General features: G+C 36.2%; 1 protein-coding gene across 1 annotated transcript in view; it reads right to left on the bottom strand.

The window, feature by feature from the left end:
• Positions 1-1139: 1139 nt before the first annotated feature.
• LOC141392446 (pancreatic triacylglycerol lipase-like) overlaps positions 1140-20332 on the bottom strand; it is a 33872-nt gene continuing 14679 nt past the window's right edge. The window contains exons 2-3 of the mRNA XM_073965385.1: positions 15445-15688; positions 1140-1965 (exon numbers count right to left, since the gene is read on the bottom strand). Of these exons, the coding sequence (XP_073821486.1) occupies positions 1140-1965; positions 15445-15688 (1070 nt within the window). The remainder of the gene's footprint in view (positions 1966-15444; positions 15689-20332) is intronic.

Here is a 20332-nt window from a genome sequence, read left to right as displayed (position 1 = left end):
GAAACACACCCAAACTTTAGCTTTCGAAATATTATTACCTTTGCTTTTGCTTCAAAACAAAAACAAATTTGAAAACACACACACGAGTTTGGTAGTTTTTCATTCGCACACATCTTCGTTTCGATATACAGAAACAGGCTGTAAGTCTCCCATTCATAAGCGTAAATCAGGTGAATATTTTTTAAAAAATATTTTACATTTACATTTTTTCAACAACTATCACTGTCAAAAGCGTGGACTTTTAAAAAAATATTTTCAACAACTATCACGACCATAAGCGTGAATTTTTAAAAATATCAACAACTATCGGGGACATAAGCGTGGATGTTTTTAAAAATATTTTTTCAACAACTATCAGGGCCATAAGCGTGAATTTTTAAAAATATCAACAACTATCAGGGCCACAAGCGTGGATTTTTTTAAAAATATTTTTTCAACTTAATGAAAGCGTGGATTTTTTTAAAAATATTTTTTCAACATAATGAAAGCGTGGATTTTTTTAAAAATATTTTTTCAACATAATGAAAGCTTTGATTTTTTTAAAAATATTTTTTCAACTTAATGAAAGCGTGGATTATTTTTAAAAATATTTTTTCAATAACTATAAAGCCACAAACGCGGATTTTTTTCAAAACTATTTTTTCAACAACTATAAGGCCATAAGAGTGGATTTTTTTTAACAACTATCAGCGCCATAAGCGTGAATTTTTTAATATTTTTTCAATAACTATCATCACCACAAGTTATGATTTTTTTAAAAATATTTTTCAACAACTATCAGGTCCATAAATGATGATTTTTTTAAAAATATATAAAAATAGAATAAGGCCATAGTCGTGGATGTTATTTAAAAATATTTTTTCAACAACAATTTTTTCAACACTGCGTGAATTTAAAAAATATTTTTCATCAACTATTTAGATTGAATTAAAAAAAAAAACAAACAACCACTATCAGGATCACAAGCGTGGATTAAAAACAATTCAACAACTATCAGGATCGTAATGGTGGATTTAAAAAATCAAAAACTATCAAGGACACAAACGTTTATTTACAAAATCAGCAAACTATCAGGACCATAAAATCACATTGTATATTTTCCTTTATTTTACATTCCATTCTTAAACTCTAAAATAAAATTATCTTCCTCTACCCCTTGGATTTGTTGAACGCACCACGGTTGAGTCCAGCGCAGGTCTCATACGACACATAGCTCCCATTCCGTAAGGCCTACGCTTTGTCGTACTTAAATAGAAGACACCTTTTTTGGGACGTGCTGGTTCACCACCCATAAACACCACTGCGGGACATTGTTTACCTCCCGATGCACAAGCACACTTCTGCTCTATTACCTGTCTATAGCTCTTACAACGTATTGCTCCAAAGGCATAAGGGTTACGTACAGATTCCGCAAAATAATATAATGAACCAAAATGATCGCAGGCAAATTCAGGTTCTGTGCCTGTGATATTTGGACAATGTGGTTGACCTAAACCCCAGTTGGGGAAAAATGAAGCATGTCCCAAATCACTACCACGATAACCAAATAAAGCGGTATCTGTTTGTATCGATTCAACATATAACGCAGCATCCGGCGTTAAACGCCAATCGTTGGCTATGGTTTGATGTATTGGTCCCGCCGTATCCAGGGCATAAATGACACCATAACGTGATGGTTTCAGTAATTTCCCTGCTACACCAGCTACATGACAACCATAACTATGACCAATCAAATACATTTCTTCAAAGGGATATTTTGTTGTTTTATGCAAAAACTTCGTAAAGTCATTGAGTTGTTCGGCAATATCGAATACTTCAGCTATAACACGAAAATAATTCACATCCAACGAATAGTCACTATAATCGACGAGTATAACATTAAAATCTCCTTTCTCCAAATAGGCATCTTTAATGGCTGCACTCGAACAAGTTGTCGTCTTACCGTTCCAACCGTGAATTGATATTCTGAAATTATGAGGGGAGAAAATTAAATTAAAATTAAAAATTAAAATTTTATTATTTCTTAATTGTCATTGATTGTTCTTCGGAACATTTCTCTAGATTTGGAGTCAATGGACGTCAAGATATGGAATGTGCTTTTTATTAAGGATTCAATAGCTATTACCCCAAAAATAGGCAATAAATGAACCTACATACCACAAACATAAAATACAATGACTCAAACTCGATCATGTACAAACTGTTATTCTTTCGAATTTAACGGGTTCTGAGATCACAGAGGAAAAAGAGGCTTCTCTACTCGTAACATATGTCCCAAACATATGTTGCAGCACGCATATATTTGTTTGCAACCAGTCCCAAACATAACATATGTTTGGGTCCTGCAAACAAAAACAAAAAATACAAACCCAAAATCTACAAAAACACATACACATATACCAGAGTAAGGCAATGGGTCTCCCGTGAGCGTAAATTTACTCTCGCACACAACCTGAGTAGAGAGTAAATTTACGCTCACGGGAGACCCATTGCTTTACTCGGACATACACACATTTATAAATGGTGGTGGTTTTTCTTTTATTGAAATGTATAGAAATACCAAACACAAAAGCAACAACAGACGCGTAGATACATAAAAAATCCAAATGAACGAAATAGTGCCACACTTTTAGAAAGAAAAACAAACATCGTTGAACACTTCTCGTTAGTTCTAAAATAAAACACATTCTCCTCGAAATTGAAATCATCAACGGGAAATCATCAATCGGGAAACACAAAACACTGATTTATTTATTCATTTTAACGACTAGACCCACACTGAAAGATAGTCCAGAAGAAACTGCCAAAATAAATACACACCACCAAAGCAAAAACAGGTTTTCAACCTCTCGTCATCGCTTCTGCGTCTTCTATTGCACCATACAAACTGATTTTTATTATAATACAGGCGAGAGTCCTGTTGTTACGCTCATTGACAAAAATCCTCTCACCACCCATAAAAATATGTTCTAACATAAGGAATATTTTGGTACCCAAACAAATAAAATTGAGATATGTTGTTTGGACCCAAACAAATTACGTTTGGATGCAAACATATATTTGTTTGCAACCAGTGCCAAAACTACATTTGTTTGGACCCAAACATATATTTTTCTGTGTGCACTTTCAAATTGATCGGAGTCTTCCACGGTTGATTAGTTAAACGCTAAACTAGATTTGCATTAATTATGGATCAAATGGAGAAAAGAAACGGAGAGAGGGAGTATCAACGATTAATTTCAATTAACTGCTTTCATTGTATACTTGCCACCTTTGAAAGTGTGATATTGTCTGGTCCGGGAATCCAACCCGACAATCAGTGTGCAGGAAGTTTCATGACTGCAGGAAACTTTAAATCTCAAATTACATGTAGTTCAGTCAAAGAATGTAGCTAAACCCCTCAAAATACCAAAAGTCGGCAGATACCGTTATGTGGTAGCTATACTAAAATATGGACCTATGCACAGTGGATCCACTTGTATGGAGAAAGTGGCCAAAAATATTTAGAGTGTAAAAACCAAGCCAATACGCCGGTTACACCTTTGTGCTGCTGTGAAGAATGTTTTAAGAAACCACGAGCGTAACATTCTCCCCCTTTCCCCTCTGGGGGGGGTATACGGTAAGAATTGTTTTATGCTGTTAATACAAAATGACATGAACAAAGGACCAGATTATCTTATTATGCAAAAATAAGCTTGGGGAAACAAAACAATCTCCAAAGCAACATAAAATCCATCCAATTTAGCGGTTTAAAAAAATCAACGTTTTTGTCTGAAAATTGGTAAAATATTTAATATAGGTCTTATAGCGTTTTTCCTGGAAGGCACGTACCGCCAACGTAAGACAAATGTGAAAGAAGATTTCATCATCTTGCAGCTGATACCAATTATGTTAATGTACGTGGTCAGATAACAGAGTTACACGCTAACATATCCATAGAAACCCTATTATAGGGCAGCTTTAGTCAGCGGCCCACCATTTATAGTCTGGCACTAGATGGCAGCTGATTTTAATACTGAATAATCATAAAACCCCTGAACTACTTTGGAAAATTATTCCCGAGGTGGGCACTGGTGGGCATCATGACTAAAACCTTAGGTCAAATTTAAGTATATGATCGAATTGGCATTACAAAATACACTAAGAAATTATGCAGCTAACTAGAATTCCACAACACGCTAAAACACTATTTTTTAACGAAAATTAAGCTATTACCTCCTCCTTCAAAATCCAATATAATATTTTGCTATACGTATTAGTTGCGCGATATTTTGAATATATTTACTTGCACTTAAATATAGGTTGTACTCACAACAAAAAATATTATTCAAATGTTCCGACTTTTGAAGCTATTCTTGAGAAGATCGCGTTCGAATGAAACCAAAATTAATATATTTTTAAAAAGGTCCATGTCATAGCTGTCAGATTTGCCAGATGTTGTATCAAAATTTTGACATTAATTTTTTTATTTTTGGCCAATGGGGGGATCCACTGTGCTATGTTGGAAATTTTTTATGGAGAAGTTTTGAGGCCACTGTCAAAGTTCGGCTATGTAGCTAAATTCCTCAAAATATCTTAAATCGGGAGGTACCATTATATCGACGCCTCCAAACAATAGTATGCTAAGTCGACTTAGCATGTTTTCAAGTTCTTTACATTTTTATACCCTCCACCATAGTATGGAGGGTATATTAAGTTTGTTTTTCCGTTTGTAACGCATTGAAATACTCATTTGCGACCCTATAAAGTATATATATTCTTGATCAGGGTAAAATTCTAAGTCGATCTGAGCACGTCCGTCCGTCCGTCCGTCTGTGGTAATCACTCTAGCATCCACAAAAATTGAGATAGGACGCTGAAATTTTGGGAAAATGCGTCTTTTGTTTGCAGGCAGGTCAAGTTCGATGATGGGCTATATCGGTCCACGTTTTGGTATAGCCCCCATATAACGGTACCCCCCGATTTACGGTATTTTGACCTTTTTAGCTACATTTTCAGACCGATTTGGCTATAATTTGACATTTAGGGTTCTTAAGTGTCAATAAACATATATAACAAAACTTGTGAACATAGGTCCACGTTTTGGTATAGCCCCCATATAACGGTACCCCCCGATTTGCGATATTTTGACGTTTTTAGCTACATTTTTAGACCGATTTAGCTATAATTTGACATTTAGGGTTCTTAAGTATCAATAAACTTATATAACAAAAGCTGTGGACATAGGTCCACGTTTTGGTATAGCCCCCATATAACGGTACCCCCCGATATACGGTATTTTGACGTTTTTAGCTACATTATCACACCGATGTAGCTATAATTTGACATTTAGGGTTCTTAAGTGTTTATAAACTTATATAATAGAAGTTGTGGACATAGGTCCACGTTTTGGTATAGCCCCCATATAACGGTACCCCCCGATTTACGGTATTTTGACGGTTTCAGCTACATTTTCAGACCGATTTGGCTATAATTTGACGTTTAGGGTTCTTAAGTGTTAATAAACTTATAAATTAGAGGTTGTGGACATAGGTCCACGTTTTGGTATAGCCCCCATATAACGGTATACCCCGATTTGCGATATTTTGACGTTTTTAGCTACATTTTCAGACCGATTTGGCTATAATTTGACATTTAGGGTTCTTAAGTGTCAATAAACATATATAACAAAACTTGTGAACATAGGTCCACGTTTTGGTATAGCCCCCATATAACGGTACCCCCCGATTTGCGATATTTTGACGGGTTTAGCTACATTTTCAGACCGATTTAGCTATAATTTGACATTTAGGGTTCTTAAAAGTCAATAAACTTATGTGACAAAACTTGTGGACATACGTCCACGTTTTGGTATAGCCCCCATATAACGGTACCCCCCGATTTACGGTATTTTGACGCGTTTAGCTACATTTTCAGACCGATATAGCTATAATTTGACATTTAGGGTTCTTAAGTGTAACTAAACTTATATAACAAAAGTTGTGGACCTAGGTCCAAGTTTTGGTATAGCCCCCATATAACGGTACCCCCGATTTACAGCATTTTGACGTTTTATCTACATTTTCAGACCGATTTAGCTATCAATTGACATTTAGGGTTCTTAAATGTCAATAAACTTATATAACTAGTGGACATAGGTCCATGTTTTGAAATAGCCCCCATATAACGTTACCGCCCGATTTCAAGTATTTTGAGAATTTTACCAACAAGTTTTAACCGAATTATCTGTAATTTGAACATTTGACATTTGAAATTCTTAGTGGTCACCACACCTCTCCACCAAAAATTGTCAAGAAAGCCCCCATATAACGGTACCTCCCGATTTTCAGTAATTTGATGATTTTAGCTACGATATTAAACCGAACAAGCAGTATTTTGACATTTGAAGTTCTTAGTGGTCACAACACCTCTCCATCAAAAATTGTCAACATAGGTCCATGTTCGGATTTGGCTCCCATGTAACGGTACCTCCCAATTTTCAGTAATTTGGCAATTTTAGCTACAATTTTTAAGAGAACTAACTGTACTTTGACATTTGAAGGTTGTAGTGGTCACCACACATCTGCATCAACAATTTTCAACATAGCCCCAATATAACGATACTTCCCTATTTTCGGTACTTTGAGGATTTTACTTAAAATGTTTAACCCAAAACAAACCTCCCGATTTTCCGTACCTTTGCTTTATTTTTTGGACGAACTTTCTGTAATTTGAAATTTAAAAGTCAACAAAAATTCTGCAACAAAAATTGTTCATTTAAGTTCATATTTTCGTATAGCCCAGATACCTCCGAACTAGCTGTTAATGACATTTGAAGTTCCCACGTTATGTACCGATTTTCGATATTTTGAGGATTCTAGCTAAATTTTTTAACCGAATTAGGAGTTATTTGACATTAAAGGCTCCCATCAAAACTGTCAACATAGGCCCATGTTTTATTATAACCCCTATATAACAGTACCTCCCAATTTCTAGCCCACCAAAAATTTTTAACAGTTGAATGAAGCATTTTATGTACATTATCTGACATTTTAACGTACTCACTTAAAGTTGGGGACAGGAATGAATATTTTATGGTGGAGGGTATGAAAAGTTCGGCCCGGCCGAACTTAATGCTTTTTTACTTGTTATATTTAACGTCCTTTAACTTAAATTCTGTCAAATTTTGGTAATGATCGGACAATCCGAACAGAAGTTATAAACAAATATTTACGTAGCATAGTAGTGAAGGTCAAAAAAATTTCCAAACTTTTACAGCTTGTCCTGCAAAACTCACTTTTTAGACTTAGTATACTATTATTTGGAGGTGTCGATATGGAGGATATATGTTGACAATTTTTTTTTTTTTGGACCACTTCGTGAGCACTTTAGAACTCAAATTTAGTTAAGATTCCCAAATTACCGAAAATCAGGAGGTACCGTTATATGAGAGCTGTATCAAAACCAAATACCTTAATTAGGAGGTACCATTGTTTTTCGGCTATACCCAAACGTGCAGGAACGTACGCAAGGGGGGAGGGCCATCGATTGGAAAATAATTGTGGCCTGTAGAGCTATTTCCTGAAAATTCGTCTTCGGCCCATGGAACCAAGTACTATGGACATAAAGATCGGTCAGGAGTCACGGTTTATCGTTAACCGATCATCATACATTTTTGCTTAAAATCTTTTGTTAATAATTAACTGATAAAGTTTTTTCATCGATTGGGCCATAAATGTGGCTTTTAGAGAATTTCTCTTGAAAATTCACTTTTGGTCCTATACAAATTATTATGGAAATTTTCATATATATGGTTTTTGGATCAAACGAAAAAAATTTGGGGGTACGAAGAGGAGTGTGCTACGCCACCACAAATTACGGTGACACTACTCCTCCCCACGATGAAAAGTTGTTTTCCAGTTGTCCAATATCAACATGGATTTCGGAAAATGCATAGTATTACAACATCATTAGACGCCATATCCACAGATATCAGTAGAGGATTAAACCACAACAGGCCGTGCGACCGAACAATCATGATGACTCTTGAGCTATCGAAGGCCTTTGATACCGTCAACTATGCCAAGCTGTTCGAGGATATAGAGAAGACTACTCTCCATCTGTGTTTGAAATATTGGGTAATCAACTATATGTGCCGGACACCAGTCGTTTGTGAATTCTGGGAATTCCCCAAGGAAGGGTGATATCTCCGGAACTGTTTAACCTCTACCTTTCTGAAATTTCACACCCTCCAGGCGGCATAAAGATCGTAATGTATGCGGACGATTGTACGATCCTTGTGTCGGCTCCTGTCGGCGATGGTATATGTGATAGGTAAAATGTTTACATAGCTGGCCTAGTGCAGTTCTTCCATCTGAGGAATATGAAAATATCCGCCGCTAAATCAACTGCCACACTGATCACCAATTGGACGGCAGAAAAGAAGCTCCCACTGAACTTATTGTTCGATGGTGTACTGATTCCGACCACTAACTACCCCAAAATATAGGGTGTAACGTTCGATAGCATGTTTAAGTCGTCCGCTCAAGCCACAGTTATCTGCGATAAGATCAGAAGTTCCTACTTCTCAAGGTGCTCAAGATGCCAGCCGGCAGCACTTGGGGTGCTGACAAAGAAACCTTGTTGACATCTAACAAACCAATAGGCTGGTATGTGGCAAGCTATGCGGCGCCAACGCACACTGGTCCCAACCTGCGACAAAAATCGAAAAATCGATATCAGCAAATCTCTGCGACAATTCAGCAAATTATCTCTAAACATATTATATTTTAATATTCCAGCACTGTTTTTGTAATTTATAACGGTATTTAACAAGACAAAACAGAAGAAGTTGACATTTACATATGTTCTCTTAAAAACTTTAGAAACATCAGTAAGGTTGTGACATCTTACAATGCAAGTAACTCAAAATTGAAAGGATGAAATTATTTTTTTCGAAATGGAAGTTTGAGTACACGGTTTTCTAATTACTTTTGCATGAAATTTTGTACACATTATTCGCATAAAATGTGCTGGAAATCACATTTTTTATAATACTTTTTTTGTGGATTTTTTTTTCCAAGTCCTAAAAATTGAAGTTGAGCTTTACTAACTTCGCCATCCTTCGCCACTCTCCAAATTTTTTGAAGAATGTTCGAAATAGTGTCATGTTTACAAAAAATTTGGTTCCAGCTGCATATATTTGCGCTTCCTTGCGTGACATTAAAAATACTGACGATGCCTCTGGTCGTTTCAGTGAATATGCCGTATTACTGTATGCTCAGTTTCTTCTTTGTTTTGAGTTTTTTCTTTAATAATTTAGACATTTTTGTTTTGAGATCTACTTAAGAGTGTATTTTTTACATTTGTATATTTTTGATATATGTATGATGCTACATATAAAATGAAAAACAAGTAAAAATGTAAGGTTCGGTCGCACCGAACCATGAAATATTCTGACCTCAAATGGAATAATTTGTTTCCTTTCCTGTCCACGATACCAGTCGGACACGTTTTTTGACCACTAAGAGCTCCAAATAGCAAATTAAAACAAATTTGAACCGAAAGTGTAGATAAAAACGTCAAAATAACTGAATTAGGGAAGTACCCTAATATGAGGGCTATACCGAAACCTGGACCTAAGACCACAATTTTTGGCGCAGAAGGTTTTTGATCATTGAGAACTCCAAATTGCAAATTACAACCAATTCGGGCCGAAAATGTTGATAAAATCTTTAAAATACCTGAAATCGGGAGGTACCGTAATATGAGGGCTATACCGAAACCTGGACCTAAGCGCACAATTTTTGGTGCAGAAGGTTTTTGGCCATTGCGAACCCCAAATACCAAAGTACAACCAGTTAGGGCCGAAAATGTAGATAAAAGCTTCAAAATACCTGAAATCGGGTGGTACCGCTACATGGGGGCTATAGGAAAAACTGGACCCATATTGATGATTTTTTGGCTAAAGTATTTTTTACTTATTTTTAGCATATACTGAAAAAATCAGATTGATTCAAATTGGGCCGAAAATGTTGATAAAATCTTTAAAATACCTGAAATCGGGAGGTACCGTAATATGAGGGCTATACCGAAACCTGGACCTAAGCGCACAATTTCTGGTGCAGAAGGTTTTTGGCCATTGCGAACCCCAAATACCAAAGTACAGGGCCGAAAATGTAGATAAAAGCTTCAAAATACCTGAAATCGGGTGGTACCGCTACATGGGGGCTATAGGAAAAACTGGACCCATATTGATGATTTTTTGGCTAAAGTATTTTTTACTTATTTTTAGCATATACTGAAAAAATCAGATTGATCCGACGATTATAAATATTTTTGTCGCACCTTCCCATACAAGTGGGACCACGTTGCAACGTGCTATGCAAATGTTTGCGCTACGCAGTGGGAGAATATTCAAACCTGTGGAAGAATACTCAATGCCCCCTAAGGACTGCAGAGGGTGCCCCCTCATGACACCAGTGTACCATCTTCATGAGGAGACGAACGTTTATCTGTACATCAGCACAACAGGATGTTGTCGATTCAGTAACTGCTTATTGCCGTGAGCATCCCTGTCACGATTTAATGGACAGGCTTCTCTCACCAAGGCACGTAAAGAGAGATCTTCATGATCTAGAGAGAGAGAGGTCCAATGGCATAAAAGAGAACCTCTAGAATGCCGTACTTGGGGACCACCCCCTCCATCGCAACAGAAGAACGCCAGGTGTCAAGGCAAACACGTGTGATTTTAGCCCAGTTAAGATCCGGACGATGCAGCCGCCTCAATTCGTATTGTGCCCGAATTGATGCCACAATACCTAACACATGCTCTGTATGTGGATTGGGACCGCACGGCACACTGCATTTGTTTAGCTGCCTAGCTAACCCCACTCACCTGTCTCCTGATTCCTTATGGACGCAAGCAGTCCAGATTGCAGAATTTTTGAGTCTGGATACAGAGGAACCAAAACCTGATAACTGAAATAATACACGAACGAACATATATGCGTTGCTACAACAACAGCAACCAAAATTGTCAACATAGGTCCATGTTTTGGTATAGCCCCTATATAAAGGTACCTCCCGATTTTCGGTATTTTGAGGAGTTTAGCTACATTTGTTAACCGAACTATCTATAATTTGACATTTGAGGTTCCCAGTGGTCAAAAAACTTCTCCACCAAAATTGTCAACATAGGTCCATGTTTTAGTATAGCCCCCATATAACGGTATTTCTGATTTTTGTGTACTTTGAGGGTTTTAGGTACATTTTTAGACTAAACTAAACGCTATTTGACATTTGAGGTTCCCAGTGAAACTTTCTTCACCATGTTGTTGTATTGCTCCCATATAACGGTACCTCCCGATTTTCGGTATATTAAGGGCCACTTCTCCAGTGGTCACAAAAATTCTCCATCAAAAATTGTCAACATATGTAGGTCTATGTTTTGATATAGGACCTATATAAAGGTACATTCTGATTTTCGGCATTTTGAGTTTTCACTACAAATTGTCAAAATAAATTCATGTACCTATGAACCACGTAACGGTACCTCTCGATTTTCGGTGTTTTGAGGATTTTAATTACATTTGTTGACCGAACTACCTGTTAGGATCTAAAATTGTGGACAGAAAGGGAAATTAATTATTCGATTTTACTACAAAATATTTTATGGTGGAGGGTATAACACGGAATTTAACGATTTTTACTTGTTTTTATGACCTACACCATTATGTATTTGTGCATTTGTATGTAACATGCATAAGAAAACGAAATATATCCTTAGTTCCTTTTGGGGATATACATATAATCACTTTCTGATTCAATTTATGCATGTCCGTCCCTCTGTCCATGTATTTTTGTTCGCAACGTACAGTTCCCATTTACTGCCCGATTCAGCTGAAATTTGGGGAATATACGTTTTTTAGCCATAGGAAGAACGCTATTGTTTTGGTGAAAATCGGTTCAGATTTGAATATAGCTCCCATATATATTTTCGGCCGATTTCACGCATATACGTCTGATTTTGAGAAATTCCAAATGTGTAACTGAATTTGGTCTAAAAATAAGTGTACCAAATTTTAACGAAATCGGTTCAGATTTGGATATAGCTCCCATATATATTTTCGCCCGATTTCACGTATTTGCTGCACCAAACACGCTCTATATATGTATTTCCGATTTCTATGAAGTGTTGAATGTGTGACTGAATTCGGTCTAAAAATAAGTGTACCAAATTTTATCGAAATCTATTCAGATTTTGATATAGCTTCCATATAAATTTTCGGCCGATTTCACGTATTTGCTGCACCAAACACGCTATATATGTCCGATTTTGATGAAATTTTAAATGTGTGACTAAATTCGGCATAGAAATAAATGTACCAAATTTCATCGAAGTCGGTTCAGATTTGGATATAGCTCCTCTATATATTTTCGCCCGATTTCACGTATTTGCTGCACCAAACACCCCACATCCGTCCAATTTTAATGGAATTTGGAATATTTGACGGAACTTGGTCTAGAAATAAATATGCCTAATTATATCGAAATCGGTTCAGATTTGGATATAGCCCCCGTTCTCCCAAATCCAAATTGTAGCAAATTTGGTACCATTTAGTACACATATGTAGGAATTTTCAAAACATTTTCCTTATCCCAAAATTCCAACTCAACCCCTTAAGTACTTATCGTCTTTCAGAAACCTCCATATATCAACCTTACACCTCCTCCATACCTAACAGTGACTCCAACCAACAGTGACTCTAATACCAAATTTTAGAATTCCAGCGCTGTCCGTACACCAAATACCATGTTTAGAAAAATTTAGTACTTTTCGTATATTTATGGTATGTATGTACATATTTTCTAAACCACCTCCAAATACTAACGTTAAACTCCAGCTCTATCCCTACATCCCATAATAAACCACAAATTTCCGCAATCTATTTTTTATCTCCATTCCACGTACCAAACGATTCCAAAATTATTTCTACTTAGCACTTTTCGTACATCCAAACACTAGTTGTACCAAATTTAGTACTTTTCGTACAAATAAGTAAAGGCCTGGGTACATAAGCTGCCTCGCCAGCTTACCTTCCTTGCTTCTGATAAAAGAATAAAAAAGAAAATGGCACCCTAGTTCGAAATTTGATCGGCCTTCTTTATTCTTTTATTTTTATTATGTCAGAAATGAAGCAGTAAAGCAAGGCAACCAGGCGAGGCAGCTTATGTACCCAGGCCTTAAGAATTTCCAAATCTACCTCAATCCTATACTCTAACAGTAATCATAATTCCAAATGCCAGGATTCCAGCTCCATCCGTTTTCCAAAATCCAAATTTTAACAAACTTAGTACTATTTAATACTTTTCGAGCACATAAGTACGAATTTCAAAACTACCTCAATACTATACTCTAATATTAATCATAATTCCAAATTGCAGGTACCCAAAAGCAAGTTGTACTTAATTTAGTACCCTTTGTGCGCAAAAGTACGGATTTCCAAGCCTATATCAATATCTCAATCCTACACTTCAACAGTAATCTTAATTCCAAATTTCAGGTTTCCAGTTCTTTCTGTTTTCCCAAATCCAAGTTCTACTAAATTGAGTATCATTTAGTACTTTTCGTACACGTAAGTACGAACTTTCAAAACCGTTTCCTTAAATATACCCCACTTCCCAACCTTGATTCCGACACCAAATTTCAGATTCTAGATATACCCGTTCAAAATATACAATTGGTACCAAATTTAGTGAATTTTAGTACTCTCGGTACAATTCTAGTTCGAATTTCCAAAAACCCTTTAGGACAACTTTCTAACCCTCCATTAGTTATCCTCATTCCAAATTTAGCTCTTTCCGTTTGCCTAATACAAAGTGTACCCTATTTAGTGCCTTTTAGCACTCTTCTAGTTCGAATTTGCAAAAACCCGAGCTTATCTCACCCCTACACACCAAATTCCAATTGTATAGCTTCGGCGGTCTCTTCTGGGCTCTGTTATATAATAAGATTTTCGACCGATTTGAGGTATTTGATGCATCAAACTGCTTATATCTATGCACTGTGGATGAAATTTGGAATCTGTAACGCAATTTGGTCTAGAAATAAATGTGCGATATTATATCGGTATCAGTTCAGATTTTTAGATATAGTTCCCATATATACTTTTGTCTGATTTGAAATATTTGATGCACGCTATATCCGTCCAATTTTAATGAAATATGTAACGTTTGACGGAATCTGGTCTAGAAATAAAGGTACCAAGTTATATCGAAATTATTCACTGTGGAGTAGGGTATCATAAAGTCGGTCCCGCTAGACTTTGATCCTTTCCTTACTGGTTTTTATTTGATTTGTTGGTTTTTTATTTTTTAATTTTACTGATACACCCAATTAACACAGTCTGATTGGTTACGTCAGTGGAATTCTTGACCCAAAATGCTCAAATGCTGGTAACTTCCAAGACTTATTTTGTCACCAATAAATTGTATTCTTTTGTTTTGAACAGATCCTAGTTCTTAAGACTCACCGTATGTTATTATTTCGTAGGCAAAAGGGATTTAGCTGTAGGCACTACCGACTGATGATTTTTTTAATTGTTTTTGGTTTTTTTTTTTTTAGAAATCTTTGGGTGTATCTTGGTTTTGTATTTCTGGAAAAGTCCCCGGTGTACACCAATTAGAGGTCCTGTTAACTATATTAATTAACAATTTACACAGTGGAAGCTCCTCCCTTTGCAAACAAATAAAATACATTCTTGCGAATCCTACTTTTTACGTTCATTACGTTTTTCTTTCTTTAAGAACTATTTCCCACAAATATTTCCGCATTTTCAACCATTGTCATTCTACATTACTCCATATTAGCCGTCAAAGAAAATCACGTTTCTTGCTTAAGTCTTTTGTTTTGGGGCAATGTTTAACATCTTGAACATAATCTGGCATTAAGCATTTTTTCACTAAAACATCCTGTATACTTCCAATCATTAAATTCTTAATTTATATGAAAAAAAAAATAATATTCAAAATATTTTAATTTAATTACAGTTATTCAAAAAAAAAAACAAAATACGATTACAGGTTGCAATTAAAGTCAAAATAACACTCATTGCCGCTGCAATGTAACTGTAATTACAGTTATAAAAAGAAACATAAAGCGTGTCATCACATACGTATGTACATACGTACTACAAACAAAAATTCGAATATTCAGCGTACTTGCGTATTTTGGTTCACACAAAATGTACTGCCGAAAAAACAAAGGTTACTACATAAAGCCTATGAAGCAAATAAACGTCAACCTATTAACACTTACTTCCTCTTCTCTAGATTCTAGAATTGTGTTTTTTATGTCTCTCTTAACAGTTTATTATATTGTAAAAAAGCGAATGGAACGTGCAAAGGCACCTACAATGCATATGTACATACATTCATATATTTATATTTCATGTGCATACCTACCTTACTGGCCATGTGGCATTAAAATTGGATTCATACAATCCCTTTTGATCGCCCGTCCTTAGTACTTGTTTGCCATATGGATTTTTTCTCGTGTACAAATCAAAACGTACATGTTTCTTTGTTGCCCTCGCATCAGGTACGAACAACTGACGGGCCTCTTTTGTCACCAGTGTTGCTATGAAATCCACAGTTAACGGTTCACAATAACCCAACTGGTTTTTAACGACAACGCCATTGTCACGGGCTGTAATGAAATAAGGATGTGATTATTTTTCATGGGTGGCTGATGATAGTCTGTTGCAAGTTATACTAAAACTGATTTCCTTCATTCGTTTGATGATCCTCATATATGTAATCAAGCCCATTTTCTCATATACAATTTGTATATAATTCTGTTATATATAAAGTTGTTTGTATGTATCCAATCTTTAATAATTTTTCAAAAAATAGATTTCGGTCACAATGTCTACTTTTTTCAACAAATGGTCCCCAGGGAAATAAATCTATAAAGGTGATTAGCCCCAAAAGAAACTAATGAAAATGCTAACAACTGCAAAGACTATTTTAATGTTAAATTAAATTATTCATACATTTGCAAAATCTTATTATCATCCATGATTCACTGGTATGAACCAACAACTAAATATAAAAAATAAATATTCAACGATGTCAACTTAAGTTTTTAAATTCCATTAACATTCAACAATAATCATAACAATTCAGTTTTAAAGGAGCAATGATCTAATATAAGAAACAAAACAAAGAAAATAAAAACAATTCTAATCAACGCACAGCAGGGCGAAATCACAACAAGCCGAACTTAATTTATACAAGTAAAAAGTCGCTAAGTTCGGCCGGGTCGAACTTTTTATACCTCCACCATAAAATATTCCTAACTGCAATGGAATAATGAGTTTACTTTCCTGTCCAAATGCCTATATTTTCTAATCTAATCTAAACAAGTAAGAACGGCGTTAAGTTCGGCCGAGCCGAACTTGTTATACCCTCCACCACGAGGTGTATTAAAGTAAGATGGAAACATTAGTGTATGAAGTTGAGTTGGGTAATCTCGTTCAATTGAACGATCCGGATCACTGTCCTCGTTCAAAAAGGAATGAGTAACGTCATAAAAACCAACGTGTGAAATTAAGTATACGCAGTTTTGTCGAAGATCGGATCGTTCAATTGAATTAGATTGCCCAACTATACTATGAAGAAGACTAAATTCCAAATGTCAGCAATTTCGTTAAAACAATGAGACTATCCTTCAAAACACCGAAATTCGGGAAGCACCGTTCCATGGGGTCTAAATCAAAACGTCGATCTATACAGACAAATTTCTGACGGAAAGTTTTTAGACTCAAATATCACTAAATACCAAATTTCCAATATTTCGGTAATAGTCCGGTCAAAATAGACATTGAAATAACAAAAATTCCCACAAAGCTGAATTTTGGTGGAGAGCTAGGGTTTGCCATTAGAAGCAACGTCCTAAAAGTCCCCATCGATCCCATGTGTGCAAAAAAAATTATTCGGGGTCAAAGGTCAAAATTTAAGGGTTTTTAGGTTTTCGGATTTATTTTTCGAAAACGATTGATCTAATCAAAAAGTGACTAAAGTAAATATTGTAGACAGAAAAATTACCTACAAGTTTGACCCTTATAATTTTTTCTTAGAAGGAACCATTCTTGAGATATAGCTGTTCTAAAAAACACATGATTTTTATGCACTTATAAGGGAAATGTGCACATATTCAGACGAACCGGCTAAAATAAGCGAAGTAATCGGGTCTGTCCCCCCAAAAAATATATATTTTCTTGAAATTATAGCTATCTTCTAAAAAAAATTCCAACAAAATCGGAGCGTGTTTAGTAGAGTTATTCAATGTTAGAGTCATTTTATGCGAAAATAGCCCATTTAACCCACATGTGTAATCGAAAGCCCAACGGGAACGACCCCAACGAAAACTCTCCGATTTTTTTCAAGTTTTGTCCGAAGGTAGAGTTTGTTGCGCTGATTACGGAAATGTATAATTTTCAACGGTTGCGGATCCGGTTCGCCGGTTATTAGACCCGAAAGGCCAAATTTAAAAACCGGGTTAGACCCGGTTCTACCGAACCAATTACTGCAAAGTGGATATTGTTTGAAAGCTTACGGAAGTATCTAACACATAGTGTCGTTACTTTAACCGGTTCGCCTCATAATGTACTTACGCGGCTAATTTTTTATTTGACCTTTAGATCGAGATATCTCGAAAATTGTAAGTCTTTTTTAAGAATCATAAAGACCAATCTTGTAGACAATTATTGAATGCACAACTTTTACTTTAGCGAGCTTTTGATTAGTATTACCGTTTTTGAGAAAAATTAAAAATACTGAATAATGCCTCCAAAAATGACCTTTGACCCCGAATAACTTGTTTTGCACACATGGGATCGATGGGGACTTTTAGGACGTTGCTTCTAATGGCCAACCCTAGCTCTCCACCAAAATTCAGCTTTGTGGGAATTTTTGCTATTTCCCCCTTATACGCATGTCTATTTTGACCGGACTAAAGATTATGTGTCTAAAACTTTCAAAATACCAAAAATCAAGAGATACGTTTCTATGGGGGATATAGGAAGACGTGGACCTATACTGATAATTCTTTTCTGGAATATTTTATAATCCAATGGAAGACTAAATAACAAATTTCAGTCATTTCGTTGGGATATTGACGTCACATCCTACAGAATTACGAATGTCGGGAGGTACCATTCTATGGGGACTATATCGAAACGTGGACCTATACCGACGAGTTTCAGTCGGAGAAGTTTTTACCTCCAACGTAGACTAAATACCAAATTTCAGCCATTTCGGTGGGTTGTTGTGGCCACAACCTTCAAAATACCGAAAATCGAGAGGTACCGTTCTAAGGGGCCTATCTGAAGGCATGGACTTATACCGACAGATTTAGACGGAAAAGTTGATTACCCCTAACGAAGACTAAATACCAAATTTCAGCCATTTTAGTGGAATATTGAAGCTACAACCTTCAAAATACCGAAAATCGGGAGATTTTATATAAAGAGGCTATATAAATTTGAGGGAAAGTTTTATACCCACAGCGAAGACTAAATACCAAATTTCAGCCATTTTGGTGGAATATTGAGGCCACAACCTTTAAAATACCGAAAATTGGGAGGTACCGTTCTATGGGGGCTATATGAAGGCGTTGACCCACACCTACAAATTTCATATGGAACGTTTAATACCCCAAATTTCAGTCATTTCGGTGGATTATGTGTATTGAAAATACCGAAAATCGGGAGGTACCGTTCTATGGGGGCTATGTGAAAGCGTGGACCTATGCCGACAAATTTCTGGGGGAAATTTTAATACCCCTAACGAAGACTATGTTCCAAATTTCAGCCATTTCGGTATGATAATGAGGCTAAAAACTTTAAAATACCGAAAATGGAGTGGTATGGCTATATGCGGGCTATATCAAAACGTGGACCGATATAGCCCATTTGCAATACCAAACATCCTAGGAGTAATATAAACTTCTATACCAAATTACAAAGCTCTATCTTAAAAATTGTGAGCTGTGCCTTGATTTCAACAGACGGACGGACAGACGGACATGGTTATATTGACTTAGAATTTTACCCTGATCAAGAATATATACATATATAAATGGTTTCCGATGAATATTTCGATGTGTTACAAACAGAATGACAAATTTAATTATACCCTCTATATTATGGTGGAGGATATAAAAAGCGTTAAGTTCGGCCTGGTCGAACTTTTTATACCCTTTACCATTAGTTGGTTTTCTTTCCTGTCCACAATTTTAGTTGGAGATATTTTGTGACCACTTATACCCAAATGTCTAACTAAATAAGGTCAGAAAATGTATCAAAATGTCTTCAATCGTGCGGACCCTTATACGAGGTCTGAACGATAACTATATGGCCTAACAATGAAAACGCGAATATTTACCATCAAAAACGCTTTATTGTTTTCTTAAGTAGTATCCAGCATGATTTATAGACTTTTTCGTGCGCTCAAACCTATTGGCGAAGCACTTTTTCCACTCGGATTGAGACACCTCAAAAACATGGTTTTTGAACGCTTTTACAGCATCTTAAGGCGGCAAAAATCGTTGATTCCGCCTTTTTTCTAGATGTGCGGAAATCAAATGAAGTCATTGGATCCCCTGTCAGGGTTGTACGGCGGATGACCTATCAATCCACGTTTTGTCCGGTCAAACAGGCGCTGGTTTGAATCGATGTGTGAGAGCTCGCATTGTCGTGATGCAGAACGATTCGTCTTCTCTTGTTCGTTTTTCGAATTTCTCAGGAGACTTCAGGCAAACAAATTGTAGTGTAACACTCCTGCTTTGTTCCGGGCTCCTAAGCATAGATCCTAGATTCATCGTCTGCGAGGATCTTATAAACCTCGTTCGAAGCACCGCGATCAATTTTATGCACAATTTCTTTGAAACAATCCACAAGAGCCTTTTTTTGAGCGATTGTCCAATATTGCAGAATCTAACGAGAAAAATCCATTTTTGCGGCCAGGTGTTTATGCGATATCAAATATTAGTTGGTGGAGGAAATTCCCAAAGATGCCTTTATCTCACGGTATATAACTCGGCGATATCGCATTATCCGTTCACGAACGGCTTATTTCTTTTCTAGCACAATGGTAGATTTTGGGCGACCCTGACGACCTTTGTTTTTTTGCGAGGGTCAGCCACGATTGAAATCATTAAACCCGTTTTTCATAGTCCTATAGGATGGTCCTTTATCGACATACAGATATTTAATTTGATCGATGCATTCTTGTCGTGATTATCCACATCGAAAGTTGTGAAAAATTCTTGGACGAAAATATTTACGAG

The sequence above is a fragment of the Musca autumnalis genome, unplaced genomic scaffold, assembly GCF_047663935.1.
Source record: "Musca autumnalis isolate F117 unplaced genomic scaffold, ASM4766393v1 scaffold_2, whole genome shotgun sequence".
NCBI lineage: Eukaryota > Metazoa > Arthropoda > Insecta > Diptera > Muscidae > Musca > Musca autumnalis.
The sequence above is the reverse complement of the archived record's forward strand: the minus strand, read 5'-3'. Positions and strand labels throughout refer to the sequence as shown.